This window comes from Pteropus medius, unplaced genomic scaffold (genome assembly GCF_902729225.1).
Source record: "Pteropus medius unplaced genomic scaffold, Ma_sr-lr_union100, whole genome shotgun sequence".
Classification (NCBI taxonomy): Eukaryota; Metazoa; Chordata; class Mammalia; order Chiroptera; family Pteropodidae; genus Pteropus; species Pteropus medius.
The window spans coordinates 5698498-5717640 of record NW_024354503.1 but is presented as its reverse complement, the minus strand read 5'-3'; the positions used below and the strand labels follow the sequence as shown (position 1 = coordinate 5717640).

The 19143-nt window shown below is 54.8% G+C and overlaps 1 protein-coding gene across 9 annotated transcripts in view; it reads left to right on the top strand.

Annotated features, from left to right (window-relative positions):
- Window positions 1-18121, top strand: part of AHDC1 (AT-hook DNA binding motif containing 1) — a 63337-nt gene extending 45216 nt beyond the window's left edge. For 4 of the 9 annotated variants that reach the window (XM_039854909.1, XM_039854908.1, XM_039854910.1 and 1 more), the window contains 4 exons: window positions 2062-2173; window positions 2320-2357; window positions 2728-7644; window positions 17509-18121. In XM_039854909.1, coding sequence (XP_039710843.1) covers window positions 2802-7601 — 4800 coding nt within the window. In that variant the 5' untranslated portion in view covers window positions 2062-2173; window positions 2320-2357; window positions 2728-2801 and the 3' untranslated portion in view covers window positions 7602-7644; window positions 17509-18121. Of the gene's footprint in view, window positions 1-594; window positions 777-1969; window positions 2174-2319; window positions 2358-2727; window positions 7645-17508 lie in introns of all 9 variants that reach the window. The other 5 variants (XM_039854914.1, XM_039854915.1, XM_039854916.1 and 2 more) reach the window with 4 other exon arrangements.
- The last annotated feature ends 1022 nt before the right edge of the window (window positions 18122-19143 follow it).

Below are 19143 nucleotides of genomic sequence, written 5' to 3'. Positions count from 1 at the left end.
GGCCAGTCCACAGACAACAGCCAGGCACAGAAAGAGCAGAACCCTGAATGACGGAGTAGGTGGGACAGTGAGGAGCAGCTAAGGCCTAGGACCTGCAGAGAGGGACGGGACAGTGGACAGAGGGATGTTCTGCCTGGATGAGAAATAGAAGGGCCCTCTCTATGCCTTGGGCAGTCTCTTTCCCTTTTTGGGTCTCGGTTTCCTCATTTGTAAAATGGGAGGGGCCTGAGGTGGCACTAGAACAGTGTACCCACTAGGGGAGCTGATCAAAGATACAGATTCCCAGATGTCACTTCAGATCTATGAGTCAAATTCCCCTGGACTAGGGCCTGGGTATCTGGAATGTTACACAGCTCCCCCAGGCCCAGGGTTTGGAAGCCAGTGGGTTAGATGATTTTAAGGTTCCTCCCAGCCTTAAATTAGACCACAGCTCTAGAAGAGTGCTTTTAGGAGTGGCTGAAGAAGAGTTGCAGGAACTGGGAGTAGAAAGAAGCTTTGCACTTTGGGGCAGAATTAGGAATCCTGCCACTTAGCAGCTATGTGACTTCAGGCAAGTTACACAACCGCTCTGAGCCTGTTTCCTCCATAATGCAGGGATCATAAACTATGTCTCCTGTGTTGCTGTGAAGATTCAGTGGGTCACGTATGTGGAGGTGGTTTGTAGATTGCAAACTGATGTCCACAAAAGGGGAGTGGAGGAGTGTCCTTATCCATCCTGTCCCTGTCAGCTTTGCAGTCTTCCTGTGGGGTGCCAGCAGTGGACAGTATGGCAGCCGGTGAGAGTCTACATGTGTCTATGGGGGATGGGCCCTGGGGATTAGGTCAGGGCCAAACACTAGGCAGTGTCAGGGTCAGTGTTTAAGACCCTCACAGTGGTCAGGGCTCATTCAGCTTCTTGCTCCCCAAGATCCCAGCTCCTGGGGATCAGCCAGGGCCCTGAAGTCCATAAGCACCCTTAGAAGTCTGATATGCCTGGATTTAAATCTCAGCTCTGCCCAGACCAGCTCAGGGAGTCATTTGGTCAATATTTATGTAGCATCCATAGCCCAGGCCCTGGGGTCAGGGGATGCAGTGGTAAATAAGATAGATGTAGTCCCTGCCCCTGAAGAGCCCACACCCCAGGGGGACACACTGAACAGCCAGTTGTACAAGTAATCGATCACAGTTGTGATAAATACGATGAAGGCGAAATAGAGAGATCTTTGAGAATGAATAGGAGGACCTAGACCAAGACCAGAGGTGGGCTAGGGATGGGGAGATGTGGGGAGTCAGATAGGGCCTTTCAGAAAAAGGTGAAAGAGGGGTCAGAAAATTTCCCTTTCCACATTCTTGTCTCCCTTCCTTCCTCAACCTCTTTCTTGGGTCACATTTTTGGATCTAGAGAGGAATAAGAGAGATCCTTATGGGAAAAGGCAGGGTTGAGTGCTCTGTGTGCCTCATTCATTCATTCATTCATTCAGTAAAAATTTTTGAAGCACGCTTGTGGGCCACATGCTAATCAGGGTGTTGGGAGATAAAGAAGTGAACAGGACAGAAATCCTTGTCCTCATGGTGCTTAAAACCTTCCAGTGGATGGTTTCCTAGTCTGTGAAAATGGGAATAGTAATCATATTGATCTCAGGTTTGCAGAGGGGTTAGATGAGATAACCCACATAAAGTACTTAAGGCAGTGTTTGGGAACAGAGAAAGTGTCCCCGAAGTATAAGCTGCTATTGTTGTTGATTCCCTGGTGTGATTGCTAAACCTCTGACCTCAGGCACTCTTCACTTTTTCTTTGCAGCTTTTATCCCAGTAATAATTAAGTCATTCATGACTATCTGATGTTTTTCTACCCAGTCCTTGTGCAAAGTAGGCACTCCATAAATAATGAGTATGTGAATGAATGATGTTACTTCATCTCTGAGCCTCCATTTCTTCATCTGCAAAATGGGGTTATTAATAGCCCCTACCTCGCAGGATTGGTATGAAGAATTAAATGAAACGATGCCTGGACAGCTTCCAGCCCAGTGCCTGGCGCGCAGTAGGTGCTCACTAAACCTGAGCTGCGATGGTCCTTTCCAGGCGCTGTCCACGCCGCGAGGCCTGGGCTCAGGCCGAAGTTGCTCCACAGCAACCCCAGCTGACAGCCAGCAACCGGCAGAGCCCCCAGGCACGGGGGCCCTCTCTCTCCCAGGTCAGCTGGGTGTGTGTGCTAGAGGGAGCATGGAGGGAGCTGGGGGTGGTACGTGGAGGAGACCAGGCTGGTGGGCAGGTGGGCAGTGGTTGGGCTGTGGCCACCAGACCATTCAGATCTCCTGTTGCCTGTCTTGTTGTCCACAGAGATCTCCAGTGTGACAGCCCAGGCGGCAGAGCCGAGGGTGAGTGGCTGGGGTTCCCCTGGAACCCTGGGGATGGGGGCAAGAAGGAGGAAGGCCGTGCCCTTGGCAGGAGTTCCTGGCCTTCTCCTTAAGTTTGATCTGGATTGGGCACCCAGCCCTGCCGATGTTCTTCCCTCTCAGAGGCAGGTGTCCTATTCTACCTCAGAATATAGCCAGGGTCTAGAAGGGGACGAGCTGTCAATAAGTGGAACTGAGGCCCATGCAGGGTTCATGGTGCATGTGTGGTTTGGGGAAAGCTGGGGGTCAACAAGCGGATTGGACTTGGAGAGGGGACTAAAGAGAGGGGTGCAGGGGATCACTGAGGACTTGAGTATTCAGTGAGGGACCTCCTCCCTGTCCTGCCCGTCAGGTCCTGGTCCCGGCTTCTCGCACCCTCATGTCAGCCCCGGCCCCGCCCGGCGGCCCGCGGAGGACAAGGTCAGGATGCGTGTAAAGCCCCAGGGCCTGGTGGTGACTTCCAGTGCCGTGTGCAGCTCTCCTGACTACCTCCGGGAGCCCAAGTACTACCCCGGCGGCCCCCCCACCCCCCGGCCCTTGCTTCCCACCCGGCCCCCCGCCAGCCCACCTGACAAGGCCTTCGCCCATACCTTCTCCGAGAACCCACGCCCACCCCCACGCCGGGACCCCAGCACCCGGCGCTCACCAGTCCTTGCCAAGGGGGACGACCCGCTACCCCCTCGGGCAGCCCGTCCTGTCTCACAGGCCCGCTGCCCCACACCCGCTGGAGACGGCAGCAGCTCCCGACGTCGTTGGGACAACGGGCGGGTGAACTTGCGTCCAGTGGTGCAGCTGATTGACATCATGAAGGACCTGACTCGGCTCTCCCAGGACCTGCAGCACAGCGGCGTGCACCTGGACTGCGGTGGGCTCCGGCTCAGCCGCCCGCCTGCCCCGCCCCCCGGTGACCTTCAGTACAGCTTCTTCTCCTCTCCCAGCCTGGCCAACAGCATCCGCAGCCCTGAGGAGCGGGCCACTCCCCACTCCAAATCCGAGCGGCCCAGCCACCCTCTCTACGAGCCTGAGCCTGAGTCTAGAGACAGTCCCCAGCCGGGCCAAGGCCATAGTCCCGGAGCCACAGCCGCGGCCACCGGTCTGCCCCCAGAGCCTGAGCCAGACGGCCCCGATTACTCAGAACTCGCTGATGCCGACATCCTTAGTGAGCTGGCCTCCCTTACTTGCCCTGAGGCCCAGCTGCTGGAAGCCCAGGCCCTTGAGCCACCATCACCTGAGCCAGAGCCTCAGCTCCTAGACCCCCAGCCCCGCTTCCTAGACCCACAGGCACTAGAGCCACTCGGGGAAGCTTTGGAGTTGCCGCCCCTTCAACCTCTTGCTGATCCTCTGGGACTGCCGGGCCTGGCTCTCCAGGCCCTGGATACCCTGCCTGACTCTCTGGAGTCCCAGCTGCTTGACCCCCAGGCACTTGACCCCCTGCCCAAGTTGCTTGATGTCCCCGGACGCCGTCTGGAGCCCCAGCAGCCCCTAGGGCCCTGCCCACTGGCAGAGCCCTTGCGCCTGGACTTGTGCTCACCCCATGGTCCTCCTGGGCCTGAGGGTCACCCTAAGTACGCCTTGCGGCGCACTGATAGGCCAAAGATCCTGTGTCGCCGGCGGAAAGCCGGACGGGGGCGCAAGGCAGACGCCGGACCCGAGAGCCGCTTACTGCCCTTGCCTATGCCCACAGGGCTGGCTGCCGCCCTGGCCGAGCCCCCACCACCACCGCCTCCACCACCTCCTGCCCTGCCGGGCCCAGGTCCAGTCCCAGAGCTGGAGCCGGAATCTTCACAGACCGCAGTGATCCCTACCCGCAAGAGCAAGTGCCGGGGCGTGCGGCGCATGGTGGTGAAGATGGCCAAGATCCCTGTATCACTGGGTCGGCGGAACAAGACCACATATAAGGTGTCGTCTTTAAGCAGCAGCCTGAGCGTGGAGGGCAAGGAGCTGGGCCTGCGTGTGTCAGCAGAGCCCACTCCGCTGCTGAAAATGAAGAACAACGGACGGAACGTGGTGGTGGTCTTCCCACCTGGCGAGATGCCCATTATTCTCAAGCGTAAGCGTGGCCGCCCACCTAAGAACCTGCTGCTGGGTCCCGGCAAGCCCAAGGAGCCAGCAGTGGTGGCGACTGAGGCAGCCACCATAGCAGCAGCCACTATGGCCATGCCAGAGGTAAAGAAACGGCGACGGCGGAAGCAGAAGCTGGCATCTCCCCAGCCGTCCTACGCAGCAGACGCCAATGACAGCAAGTCCGAATACTCAGACGTCCTCGCCAAGCTGGCCTTCCTGAACCGCCAGAGCCAATGTGCAGGGCGGTGCTCACCACCCCGTTGTTGGACACCCAGTGAGCCCGAGTCAGTGCATCAGGCACCTGACACCCAGAGCATCTCCCATTTCCTGCATCGAGTGCAGGGCTTCCGGCGGCGTGGTGGCAAAGCAGGAGGTTTTGGTGGCCGGGGTGGGGGCCATGCTGCCAAGGCAGCCCGATGCTCCTTCAGTGACTTCTTTGAAGGCATTGGCAAGAAAAAGAAGGTGGTAGCAGTGGCAGCTGCTGGGGTGGGGGGCCCTGGCCTCACTGAGTTGGGGCACCCCCGCAAACGGGGCCGGGGGGAGGTAGACGCTGTGACTGGAAAGCCCAAGCGTAAAAGGCGGTCCCGGAAGAACGGGACTCTGTTCCCAGAGCAGGTGCCTAGTGGCTCAGGCTTTGGGGATGCTGGCACCGAGTGGGCCGGGGATAAGGGTGGTGGCTGGGCCCCTCACCATGGGCACCCAGGCGGGCAAGCTGGCCGAAACTGTGGATTCCAGGGGACCGAGGCCCGGGCCTTCGCCTCCACTGGGCTAGAGAGTGGGGCTTCAGGCCGTGGCAGCTACTACAGCACAGGCACACCTACAGGCCAGACTGAGCTCAGCCAGGAACGCCAAAACCTCTTCACCGGCTATTTTCGCTCTCTGCTTGATTCAGATGACTCCTCCGACCTCTTGGACTTTGCCCTCTCAGCCTCACGCCCCGAATCTCGGAAGGCATCGGGCAACTACGCAGGGCCCCCCACCAGTGCCCTGCCTGCCCAGCGGGGCCTGGCCACCTTCCCCAGCCGGGGAGCCAAGGCCAGCCCAGTGGCAGTGGGCAGCAGTGGGGCTGGAACGGATGCCCCCTTCCAGCCTGTCCTGCCTGCTCGCCAGACCTTCCCACCAGGCCGGGCAGCAAGCTATGGGCTAACCCCAGCAACTTCAGACTGCCGGGCAGCCGAGACCTTCCCAAAGCTGGCTCCCCCACCTTCAGCAGTGGCCCGCTCACCTACCGCCCACCCACCCGCCAACACCTACCCCCCTCAGTATGGTGGCTATGGGGCTGGACAGAGTGTATTCGCCCCGGCAAAGCCCTTCACAGGCCAGGACTGTGCTAATAGCAAGGACTGCAGCTTTGCCTATGGCAGCGGCAGTAGCCTGCCTGCCTCGCCCAGCAGCGCCCACAGTGCTGGCTACGCCCCACCGCCTACCGGTGGCCCCTGCCTGCCACCAAGCAAGGCATCCTTCTTCAATAGCTCTGAGGGAGCTGCCTTTTCTGGTTCAGCTCCCACACCCCTGCGCTGTGACAGCCGGGCCAGCACTGTCTCGCCCGGCGGCTACATGGTGCCCAAGGGCACCACAGCCTCTGCCACCTCCGCCGCCTCTGTCGCCTCCTCCTCCTCTTCCTCCTTCCAGCCCTCGCCTGAGAACTGTCGGCAGTTTGCGGGGGCTTCTCAGTGGCCTTTCCGGCAAGGCTATGGAGGCCTAGACTGGGCCTCAGAGGCCTTCAGTCAGCTCTACAATCCTGGTTTCGACTGTCACGTCAGTGAGCCCAACGTAATCCTGGACATCTCCAACTACACGCCACAGAAGGTGAAGCAGCAGACAGCCGTGTCTGAGACCTTCTCCGAGTCATCCTCTGACAGCACCCAGTTCAATCAGCCAGTTGGCGGCGGTTTTAGGCGTGCCAACAGCGAGGCCTCGAGCAGTGAGGGCCAGTCAAGCCTGTCCAGCCTGGAAAAACTCATGATGGACTGGAACGAAGCATCGTCTGCCCCTGGCTACAACTGGAACCAGAGTGTCCTCTTCCAGAGCAGCTCCAAGCCAGGCCGTGGACGGCGGAAGAAGGTTGACCTGTTCGAGGCCTCACATCTGGGCTTCCCGTCATCCGCCTCAGCCACTGCCTCAGGCTACCCGTCCAAACGGAGCACTGGGCCCCGGCAGCCACGGGGCGGACGGGGCGGTGGGGCCTGCTCAGCCAAGAAGGAACGGGGTGGTGCGGCAGCCAAAGCCAAGTTCATCCCCAAGCCACAGCCGGTCAACCCGCTGTTCCAGGACAGCCCAGACCTCGGCCTGGACTACTACAGTGGGGACAGTAGCATGTCACCACTGCCCTCACAGTCGAGGGCATTCGGTGTGGGTGAGCGAGACCCCTGTGACTTCATGGGACCTTACTCTATGAACCCATCCACGCCATCCGATGGCACCTTTGGCCAAGGTTTCCACTGCGACTCGCCCAGCCTGGGAGCCCCTGAGCTGGATGGCAAGCATTTCCCACCACTGGCCCACCCGCCCACGGTGTTTGATGCTGGCCTGCAGAAGGCATACTCACCCACCTGCTCACCCACCCTGGGCTTCAAGGAAGAGCTGAGGCCGCCACCCACAAAGCTGGCTGCTTGTGAGCCCCTCAAGCACGGGCTCCAGGGGGCCAGCCTGGGCCATGTGGCTGCAGCCCAGGCCCACCTGAGCTGCCGGGACCTGCCACTGGGCCAGCCCCACTACGACTCCCCCAGCTGCAAGGGCACAGCATATTGGTACCCGCCAGGCTCAGCTGCGCGCAGCCCACCCTATGAAGGCAAGGTGGGTACAGGGCTGCTGGCTGACTTCCTGGGCAGGACGGAGGCCGCGTGCCTCAGTGCCCCACACCTGGCTAGCCCGCCGGCCACGCCCAAGGCCGACAAGGAGCCACTGGAGATGGCCCGGCCGCCCGGCCCACCCCGTGGCCCCGCTGCGGCTGCTGCTGGCTACGGCTGCCCACTCCTTAGTGACTTGACCCTGTCCCCCGTGCCGAGGGACTCGCTGCTGCCCCTGCAGGATACCGCCTACAGGTATCCAGGCTTTATGCCGCAGGCGCATCCTGGCCTGGGTGGGGGCCCCAAGAGCGGCTTCCTGGGGCCCATGGCGGAACCTCACCCTGAGGACACATTCACCGTCACCTCCCTGTAGTGCCAACTGAAGTGCCGACTGGACCTCGAGGTTTTGTTCCTGGGTGAGTCTGGGTGCAGTGGGCAAAGGCCTGAGGGGTGGTGGGGGATGAGGACTTTAGAGCTTGGCCAAGGGGAAGAGGTAGAGTGATGAACAGGAAGGATTTAAGGACAAGAATGAAGTCCCAACAATAGGGAGTTGGTGTTCGGGAAGAAGTCTGGAGTTAGATGTTGGGAACAGTCTTAGGAAAGAGATTGATTGCTTGGGGAACCCAGCATTGGGCTTGGATGGTCAGGGGGGCCCTGTTATTAAAATGGCTAGAGAACCATAGACTGGATGGGCCCATCTAACTTGGTTCATCAAGCATTTCTTTCCCTCAAACATGCTAGGTCCTGGGCAGCTACCACCTGAATCTCAGGAAGCACCACTTGACCTCTTGGGAGGAAGGGAGCTCACATTGCCCTGTGTGAGACTAGCGAAGAGAGAAGCAGGTTGCATAATTATCTGCCAGGGTCCATCCAGGGTGCTAACCCTGCCGGGCTCCCTCATTTTCCTAGAAGCTTTCCTTAGTCCAAGATACAGTTTGACAAGGGCCAGGCTGAAGGTGTGGCCAGTATGTCTGATCATCCACTCTGCAGTCTGCATGCAGTAACTTTAGAAAATGCCCCGGCTTATTCTTTGCTGGTCTTCCATGGTACCCTCAAAGGCTGTTTTTCAACATTTTTGGCCTGAGGTAGGCTCAATGTGTTTGGGTATGTGGGGTAGGGATCCAGAAGTGGAGAGGGGGTACTGGGATCCCACTGTGCCTGTGTCTATCCCCAGGTAAGATTTTCCTGCCCAGAAAAACCCAGTCCCTTTCCTGAAGCCAAATGGTTTTCTAGGACTTCAGTTAAATGTTGCTAGGTATTCAGATACTTTGATCAGGCACTGTGACTTCAGGAGTTAGAGACACACTTTTGATATTCTCAATATGTTGTGTTTTAGAAAAGGACAATAAAAGGGAAAATGCCCCCAAAATGGTGAAAGGAGAGAAGGCTAGAGAAGTCATTTTCTTGATGAACAACCTGCTCTGGAAATATAACCACAGCTGGCCCATTAGATCCCACTTTTGGATAACAGACCTGTCACAGAATTGGCTCAGACATAGCGGGTGGTGATAGAGTGGGCTGGGGGCCTGTCCGAGCCTTTCACCCTTCACCTCTGCTGCCACTGGAGCCTCCTGGGTGTGTCTCTTCCTAGAGAAGGAATAGCAGAGCTACTGGAAACCCCCATCCCTGCTCTCGGGAGGCCATTCAAGGCCAGGATGACTCAGGGTCCTGAAGTTTTTGTCACTGGAAACTTACTACCCCCTCTCTGTCTGACCTCACCTCCTTGGTGCCTGAAGGTGGCAAAGGGCAGCACGTGAGAGTCAGGAGGCCTGGGGGAGGACAGTTTCCCAGCTGGCCACCAACTTGCTATATGCCCTTGACCAAGCTTTTGTCCTCCCTCCTTTCTGGCCTCTGTTTCCCCATCTGTTCAAAGGAAATTGGCTTTGATAATCTCTTAGGCTCTTGCAACTCTGTGTGTCATAGACAATGGATAAAACTTTTTTTGTTGGGGGGGGGCATCATATTTTTCCTCATAATGAAGCCAGGCCAAGATTGAAATGGCCTTCCATTCCCAATGCGTCTCATTGAAAGCAGCGGAGTCGCAGATCTGAAGCAGGCCAGGGAGAAGCTGCTTAGGGTTTAAAATGTCAAACTCTTGATCTTTCTCCCTGGAAGGGAGATGTCTCATGGATAATCAGAAATGTGAAATCCAAAAAACGTTCCTCTGGGGCTCTGGGTGGGAGCTGGGTGTTTAGGCAGGTCACAGCTCAGTGAGATACATAATGGAACCACCAGTGAGGCCTGAATGCAGGCGGAGCTGGGATGCCATCCAGCCCCACATTCTGGCCCTGCTTCCCACTCCGAGCTGGGAGCTGACAGCACTATCCTCAAGCCAATGCATTCAGTTGTTCCAGAGACATCCACTATCTGCCAGGCATGGGGGGCACCATAGTGAACACCACAAACAAGGTTCTGGTCCTTGGGGCTTCCCATATAGGGGGAAAGACAGTAAACAGAATGACATAAAGCATTTGTAAATATCACGATAGGAAGGACTGGAAGAGAAGAAAAGCTAGGAGTCCATGAGAGCCTGCCGCAGGCTGACCAGATCTTGAATCTGATGCTTCAAGGGTGAGGGAATGTCAGCTAGACTGCGAGTGGGAAGACCATTCTGGGCAGAGGGAACAGCAGTGAGTAAAGTCCTGAGGCAGGAGGGAGCTCAAGCTTTGAGGAACTGATAGGAAGACAATAACACTGAGTGAGCAGGCAAGGCGGGCAGGGCCAGATCACACAGGGCTTAGGAAGGAGTTTGAACTTTATTCCAAAACAAATAGAGAACCACTGAGGTGAGCCCTCAGCTGGGATGTGCCAAGGGTTACAGTGAGAACAGGGCAAGTGGTAAAGGAGAGAGACCACCTGCAGTAGTCCAGGCACTCACTGGTGGTGGCTTGGACCAAGGCAGTGGTAGGGCTGTCTCCCTTCTTCATCCAACATGGCATACCAGCTCCCTCGTCTAGGACAACTCTCCAGTGCCAGCACTGATTAAAATCACTGTGGGAATGAGGAAGATTTGGGGATATAGGGAAGTAGAATGGTGAGGAAAAAGAGTTAACAGAGGGCGTGTCACTGTCAAGAGAGGACTTAAGCAAAGAGGACAGTGACACGCTTATTCACCAACAGGCTGTGAGCACTTTCGATGGCTGGCACTGGAGGAGCAGTCATATTTTGAGCTCCATGCTCATCCCAGTGCCTGGCACAGGGAGACAAAGCAGCCATGGCCCCTGTCCTTGGAGGTCAACATCCACCCCAGGAAGCTAAAGCAAGTACACAAAGAACCTGAAAACACCTGGTGGAAAGTGGCAGGTGCCCAGAGGGTGAGGAGAAACAAAGCTTGTGTGCCAGGAAGGTGGGTGTTAGGATCAGAAGTCATCTCTCTGCCCCTTTGGTGAGGAAAGGGACATATTTTGTACTGGGCCCTTTGTGCAGCACCACCTTACTCTTCACAGCAGCCTAGGAGGTGGGTCCCCAGCCCACAATCAGAGAGTTGAGGAAACCGGTGCAGCTATGAACCTTGCCCGTGGGATCAAGTTGCTAAATGGTAAAGCCAGCATTTGAACCCAGTGCTGCCCCCCGCCCCAGCCTGGGTACTCTGCCACACTACTCCCTCTCCACTGCACACCCCTGATTGCCCACCCAGAAAATGACAGATTGGTTGGATGCTCCATACAACTGTTTCTGGGTCTGACATTTTAAATGGATTTTGAGGTTCTGTGGAAGATGATGCATTTGAACTCAACCTTGAAGAATTGGATATGTGGAGAATGGGGGAAGGGCATTCCACGCAGAGGAAGCTGTGGGCAAGGGCAGGTCACATCCCAAAGGGAATTACAAAAAGCTCAGAGGAGCCAGAGTGGGAAATACGGGATCTGGCGGGTCTGGGAGCTTAGCTAATGGGACAGAGAAGGGAAGGGGGGAGGGGTGGGGGAGCACCTGGGCCCAAGCAGACATCTTCTCTAGTCCTTTAAATGGAAAGCAGAGCCAGACAGACTGGCTCCACGTCGAGCCCTGAAGATCCTCCATACTCGACCCTGGGAATAGGGTGGGAGAGTAGGAAAGGCCTTCCAAGGTGTTCAGGAATCTCGAGTTCCCCCTCTCCTCTCTATTCCCTCTCAAGCCTGGACCTGAGGCCAAGAGAAATGTCACAGGTCCTCCAAGGTTACACCAGCTGGGGCCTGACCAGAGCAGAAAGCAGTTTCTAAGGCTGCCATCCAGCCAGGGTCAGCAGGCATGCCCGGACCTGGGCCAGACCCCAAATGCTCTGGGCTTTGTCTCTTCGAGTCTTGAAACCTCAAGAGGTCACTTGATCTTGCCTCTGGCCCTAAGCAAGAGTCCCTCATGTCAGGGGTCAGCCAGTCCTGCCTCTCCTGGGCTCTTCCTCCCATTCTCTGAGGCTGTGCTTCCCTCCAGTACTGTCTCTTGCCTCTACCACAGCCATTTATTTTCAGGCCAGGCCTTCTTGTTCTGAGCCCTCACTTCCTGGAAATCTAATCTGTCCGTGAACATGTCCTCTCATGCTCCTTCTCTCCCATCTCGCCATATCCCTATGGACCTGGAAGAAGAACCTAAGGGAGCAAGCCCCTGAAACTGGGGCAGGGAGAGTGGGCTCAGAGCTTGTCTGTAGGCACAGAGAGGCCTCTCTGTGCAGAGCCTGAGTCCATCCCACAGCAGCTCTGTGACCTCGCTTCATCTCTTGTGAGAATTAAATGAGATTACCCATGAAGCACTTAGCCCAGTCCCTGGCACGCAGTAAGCACGTACTCAGTGGCTGGTAAATGGAATAAAAACCTCCCCACAAACTAAATTCTGGGGCCTCTGAGACAGTCTATGTGAGTTATATCCCTGACCCTTTCCTGCTTGCTCAGGACTGTAGCCAGCCCTCCTTCACCTGCTCTTCCTGCTTCTCTCCTAGGAAGGATCTTGTATTTAGTGTGAGTTTGGGGCTTTGGTGAGAAGTGAAATGCCACCTAGGTCTTTGCTTTAGCAGTGAGGCTGAGTCCTCCCTGGGGGGCTGAGACAAGGTAAGTCACTGGCCCCACCCCAAGGGACCTGAAGCCTAATGAGCATCAGGGCCATGGTCAGCTAGAGCCTTCCCACACAGTTAGCTCTCTTGGTGCAGATGATCTGAAAAAGTTTTCCTGCAACTTTGTAATAATACATGATTTTTACCCTGGCAGATTTGCCGCTTTTGTCATTATGACTTTTGTTGCCATAGTGCCCTCTGTTTGTACTGGAGGGCAGGGGAAGTAAGTTAATTCTGTGTTCACCGCACATGAACTAGCCCTCTTTCTGAGCCAGGAGTTGCAGCTGGTGCTGAGGGTACCACTGAACAAGATCAGCAGTGTTCTGCCCTCATGGAGTTTGCAGCCTGTAAACAGGTGTTCATTAAAAGCCTCCCTGTGGGCATCACTCTCCAGGGAAGGGACAGAAGCACTCCCACCAGAAGTGCCAAGAGCCACCCTCTTGAACCATGGGCAGAGCAAGCAGCAAGAGCTTCCTGGAGGCAGAAAATGGGTCTTAAACAAATTTGAGGCTTCAGAAGCTGTAGCCCCAGCTCAGCCACCTGGGTCAGAGTACCCATTGCCTTCTAGGTCTTTTCCCCAACATCTGTCAATCCCCTGCCTGAGTCCATTCCCCTCACTGTGGCCACCAAAGTGCTTGTTCTTCAGTGCATGGTGTCTGGAGCACCAAAAATATTTACTGGATAGATTGATTAAAACACATCTGCTCCTGTGACTTCATTGCTTAACACCTTTTGATTTCATCCTCCCCTCTCCAGCCTCCTTCCCTACAAAATAAAGGTCCAACTTCCTAGCCTGATATTCTGGGTATTCAAGGCTCCTTTTTAGGCCTTGACCTCTTTCTCACATACCCTCCCTTTCCAGCCTTTGACTATGGAATCAAGAGGATGGGGCACTTTCCCTAGTGTGCCCTGTGCCTTTGCTTTAGCTGTTCCTTGGCCTGGGCTGCCCTTTTCTACCCACCATCCATCTCTTCACCTGTCAGTTCCTATCTTTCAGTCAGATATCACCTCCTCCAAGAAGCATTCCAGGATCCTTCCCAGGCCCAATTAATCTCCAGCCCTTTATGCATCCATGACAGCCCTTCCTGAGAATGTCCTCCCCATGCCATCAGCTCCTTTAGGCCAGTTACTCATCTCTGTGCACTGTCCACAGCTTCCTCCCCAGTGTCTCATCATGCCTGGGACATTTCAAGGCCAGGGTTTTTGTTTTTTGTTTTCCACGAGTCAAAGAAGAGCATGTAGACTAGGGGGAAGGGTGAGAGAAAAGGTTAAGTGTTAGGGAGTGAGTAGAAGACAATTCCTCTCACTCCCACTGTTATCAGATACGCTTCTAAAAGTGGGACAGGGGAGGAGTGTATAAATACACCAAACTCTCAGGGCTAACTGGGCTTTCGAGATCTCCAAGTGCAACCTTCTCAGTTTTTAGAGAGGGAGAGGGACTTGCTCAAAGACACCCAGCCTCCCGGGCAGGGATGCACGGCATGGAGAGCCGGGAAGGGCCCTTGGGGATCACCCAGTTCTAGTGTTCTTGCCCTTTTCTCAACCTCCACTCCAGCTGCATCCCAACACGTGCCCATCATAACACCCATCTTTACACAGTATCTCCAATCAGGATGCTGGAGAGGCTATGGGGGTGGAGGGGCGGGTAGCTTCTTCTCTGTTCAAGTAAGAAGTATGAGGCTCTGAGAGGTGGGAGATATACCCAAGGTCACACAAGGTTGGTAGGCAACCATGAATGCAAATCCTGTTTGGCCCTGCTAGCATCCTCTCTGCCAAGCAACAAGATCCCTAAAGAGAGAATGACTGGTAGAGTTAAAGTTTAAGGAGCACCACTGGTGGACACAGATTTTTAAAAAACTTCTGGAGAGGAGAGCCACACCAACACCCACACCGCACACAGCCTGCCCATCCCCAGTTGGTAGCCTCACCGCTCGCTGTATATCTGTCAGGTATGGTCTGGGCCCCAAGGGAAGCAGTATCCTCTCCACATTTGAGGGACTCGCTGGCCTGACTTTGCGTGAAAATATCAGAGAGGGGAATCAGCCTTTCTGATTCCTTGTCTGGGCTGTACTCTCAGTGCTGAAGATCTCTTGTATTACCTGTTCCACCCCTTATTTTATGTAAAAACTGAAGGCCAGAGAGGAAAAGCACTTGCCTTAGGTCACGCAGCAAATCAGTCTCTGCTCCCCTGCACTCTCTCCGCCTTCTGCTCCACTGTCTTGTTTGGTGTTGAGGTCCCCTTCTGGAGGGCAGAGACTAGAAGGTAGAGATCAGACCTTAGCGGGAGGCCTGGCAGTTAGTGGGTGTGAATACATGTCTGCTGGTTGTTTAAATGAGTGGGAAATGTGTGCTTGTGGGGAGAGCAGCTCTCTCTGGACAACATGATCTGCAGCACTTTCGAGTCCCTGCTATCCGTGATGCCCCCACTGACAGAGACCATTTAATGACCAGGCTCCTCAGACGGTGAAACTCCTTGAGCACAAGGACTTGGTGCTATGTGACTTTTCCATCGTTCGTTATGGAGGCACTAAAAGGTTAAGTCTCATGAACAATGTCTGCTTTCCTGGGGCACCAGGCACATGCTGGCATTGGGGATACAGAGGTACCACACACAGGTCCCTGCCCTGAGGAGCTGGGAAGGGAATGACAAGTGCACCGGTAGCTATGGTAACAGTGGTCTAAGGAGGCGTCCACGAGGTGTGCACGACCTGCACTGGACCTTGACACACTGATCAGACTTAGACCAGTCATTGCTCTGTCGTTCAGTCAGCACACGTTCTTGACCCCAGCCATGTGCAGGGCACCATGCTCAGCAGTGAGAAGAGCCGCAGTCCCTCCCACCAAGGCTGGGCTAAGTGCCCCTCTGTGCTCCTCGAGCCTCCTGGGTCTTCCTTCATCTCCCTGCGTGGTCAATGCCTGGTCTGCGGTCTGCTTTGCTTCTCTTTCTGCTCTGTGAGCCCCTCAAGGGCAAGGACCAAAGCTGCCTTATTTTCTGCTTTGTCTCCAGTGCCCAGCACTGGACTGCTTGGCATATCACCACCATTGGTTCCATTTTGTGGAGAGTTGAACCTAGTGAGGTCAGGGTTCTCTGTAGCCACAGCATTTTCCCTTCTCTCCTCCTCCCAGGCTCAGGAACCTATGCATTTGATTCCCCATCCCCCACATTCTGGCCAAGTCTCGAAAGCTGGGGAGGGCGGTGGGAGGAGGAAGGTAAGACAGCGATGGCTTCGCAAAGGGTGAGAAAGCCTCCCTGCTGCCTGGCCGCTGGCACCACGGGAATGGTTCTGGCAGGAGCTGCCTGCTGGGCTGAGATCACCATGGAGACCCGGCTTGGAGAGGGTCACTGGCAGTGGCTAAGGGCTGGAGGGGGTGGGACTGACAGGGATTTGTGAGGAGGCTTCCAGCCTGCCCCGGGGCCCTTAGGGGAAGCAGGGGAGGCTGGGATTCGATACAATCTACTTATCTAAGTGGTTTGGAGCAACCAGTTCTAGGTCTCCACCTCACCTGTGTCCCCAACACACTCTTCCTATCACCCCAGCAGAGGTTTCTTAGCTTAGTAGGTGTTCCTCAAGTGCAATAAAGCCGTCCTACAGATAGGTGCCCCCAGACCCAACAGTCCTGCCCCTTAATGGATACCCTGCTTATTCTACAGCTGCTCCTGTTTATCATCCTACCTGTGGAAAACTGACATTCGTCCCAACTGCACCCCCTGCCCCAATAACCTGAGTTGTAATACAGCTGTCACACAAACAGGCACACCTCTTATCGCTAATGTTCCATCCTCTCCTCACCTGCGGGAGACCTGACAGCTTAACAAAGATGCAACTCCCACGCTCCCCCTCACACCTGGGCTAAGACACTGGGTGGAGTGCTGCCCCTACCTTGTACCTCGAAGGAGCCCACCTGGGTCCCCTGGCCTTGAGGGAGTCCTGGCAAGTCCAGCCTCAGGACAAAAGTCTTCCCTAGGGCTGACTGCCCAGCAGACAGCAGCCGAGGCTGAGCAGAATTTAAATGTGGCCCTGTTGGGAAGGGAAGCCAAGAACAAGGACAAGGAGGAAAGGCTTTCTGTGGCTCCTGGGTTCCTGCAGGGGTGGGGGAGGGTGAACTGGCTTGCTGAGGAGTCTTAGAAAGCAGTTTTAGCTCCCCTACTCTGAATTCTGGTAGGATGGTCACTCACCATGTGTGGGAGACTTGAATTTCAGGGACTCTGAGAAGAGCACCAAACTCTGAAAGGGCAGGTTAATAACTGGATGTCCTGAGAGAGACCGAGCCCATCCCTGTCCCTCTTAACACTTCCCTGCGCATCCCAGCAAAGCTGGGGCCTGCACAGGGAAGTCAAGGCCCCACTTAGTTCTACCTTCTAGGGAAAGGAGGTACTTCAGGCCATCAGTGTCTGGTGATTGTAGGTACCGAGGACTTGGGAGTTCCTAAGATTCAGGAAGGCAGAGGGTGCAGCCGAACACAGATGGTATTGTGTTGGGCAATTTCTTTATTCCTTTATTCAGACAGACTTCCTCCTCACCTCACCTCTCTAAGGAACAGAATGGCAGAGGTGAGGGCTGGGGAGAGGGTTGGATTTAGAAGAAATTAAAACAGCAGTTCACACCTGTGCTGTGCTAAAACCCTGCTTTCTCCATTATGTCATTTCTTGGAACAGCCTAGCTTTGGAGGATTTGCTAAACTTATTATTACATGAGGAAACCCAAGCTTGGAGAACCTAGTTGGCCCAGGAAAATAATAATAACTGATAATTAGTATCATTTAGTATGCTTTGACGTACCAGGCTTGATTTGCCTTAAAGCACCGAATCCTCCCATCACATTTAATGGGATAGTTCTGCTAATCACCTTTTTACAGATGAATAAACTGAGGCTCAGTGATTCCCCGACTTGCCCAAGGTCATAAAGGTATTAAATGATGATGCTAGCTTTTGAACTCAGCTGTGTCTGACCCTAGAAGCCAAGTTCCCAACAAATGGCACTGCCTGGAATTCCAGCTCTTCGCCCAACACATCTTTACCTGTCAGTGGGGTGCGCCTTGGGCCACATACCTATTTTACAGATGGGGAAACTGAATTCAGAGAAGGCCAGCAGTAGTCCAGAGTCTTATGTGAGGCTGTTTGGAGTTTTTTGGTAGAAGGAACAATGGGGTTAGCTTCTCTCAGAATCCTGGTAGGAACTGGGTGGCGGGTCCCAATCTTAGCCTCCCTGTTCTCATTGTCTGCCTGCCACTGACTTCTGCCTCTTGTGTTTTTTTGCAGCTTTCAGAAAACCAACGCCAAGACCCCTCCCAGCGTCCACATCGTCCTCTGGCAGGAGCGCCTGCCCCTCTGCCTCCAGCCCCACCCCACCTGCATCCCCTGCAGCCCCATCTCCCCACCCCTCCTTGCCCATCTCCTCCACGCAGAAGCCCAAGGTGAGCCCTTTCTGCACAAAACCAGCAATTGTAAATACTTTTTAAAAATGTACAAAACTTAAAAACAAAACACAGTTTTAGAAAAAGACAAAAAAAAAAAAGAGCGAGAGAGCGAGCGTGTGCAAGAGGTTGCGAGCGGGGCCTCGAGGTGTCCAGAGCCCCTGCAAGTATGCACTGAGAAATTTATCTACAGGTCGTTTGACAAAAATGAACAATATCCTATTTATTGTATATACTGTTTTATTATAAATCGTGGATTGTATATTGCATTCTGTAAACCTGCTGTCCCGTGGTGTGCAAATTCCATGGTGGGGGGAGGAGAAGAACCTCTTGGGGAGCTTTTTTTTTTTTTCTTTCTTCTTTTCACTCTTTTGGGTTTTCTCTTCTGTTGTTGTTGTTGTTTTCTGTTGGCAGGACACACCCAAAGATCCAAGTTTGTATTAAAAGAAATGAAAAAACAAAAAAAAAAAAAAAAAAGAACCTTGTGTCTTGTGAAGGGGTGAGTGAGGGTGGATGAAACGGAAGGGGCACACCAGGGTTTTGTCACCAGCCACTGGTTCCCCCGAGGAGTTGAAATACTGCCATGGTTTCCCTCCCCGTTAGTTTTCTCTTCCGTCTGAGATCTGAGTCAGCTTCCCACCTGGGCATTACAGGCCCTGGGTCTCCCTGCCTAGAGCTCCGCAGTCTGCCCTCTAGGGCTTCTTGGCCCCTGGTGTGTCCATTCGGTCCCAGGTGCAGGGATTCTAACTCTTAGCCCTCATTTTGCCCTAGGTCTTGGTTCTCCTCACTCTGAGACCCTATTCTATCCCAAGTCCTGGGTCTCCTGTTCTCTGGGGCCTTTTTTATGTCCCTCGGTGTCCCCTGCCCCTGGACCGCCATTCTTTTCAAACTGCAGGGACGCCTGCCTCTAGGACCCCGGTTCTCCCATGAGTCCTAGTTTCCCCTCCCTGAGGAACTCCCATTATGAGTCAGATCTCCCATGCTTTTAGCTTCTAAACCCCTTTGTTTCACCCTAGGTTCCAGGACTCTGACTAGCCCCTTCATTTGTCCTGTGTCTCCCCGGCCTTTGGGCCCCACAGTTGTAGTCTGGTTCAAGGACACCTGTCTTTGAGATACTCCTTTCATTCTAAGCCCAGGAACCCCTGTGGGACACCCCCCTTGCCCTCAAGGACTGGAGTACCCCGTGTGTGTGTGTCTCATTCGCCTCGGGGCCTGGGTCTCTTCTGTCTCCAGGCCTCCATTTTGCCCCAACACACCTGCATCTGCCTCTGCAAACTCCAGGGTATGAGTGGGCCAGTAACCCCAATATTTCTTTCTCTGCCTTCCTCTTTCTACCCCGAACCCCAATTCCTGGGTCTGGGTTTTCTCCCAGCTTTTGTAAACTTTGGATAAAGACAGCTCTTAACCCCATGCCTATTTCTGGTGGACCTAAAAGGGCCGAGCTGTTCCCCACTCCCTGAACTTGGAGAGCTCTTGGCAG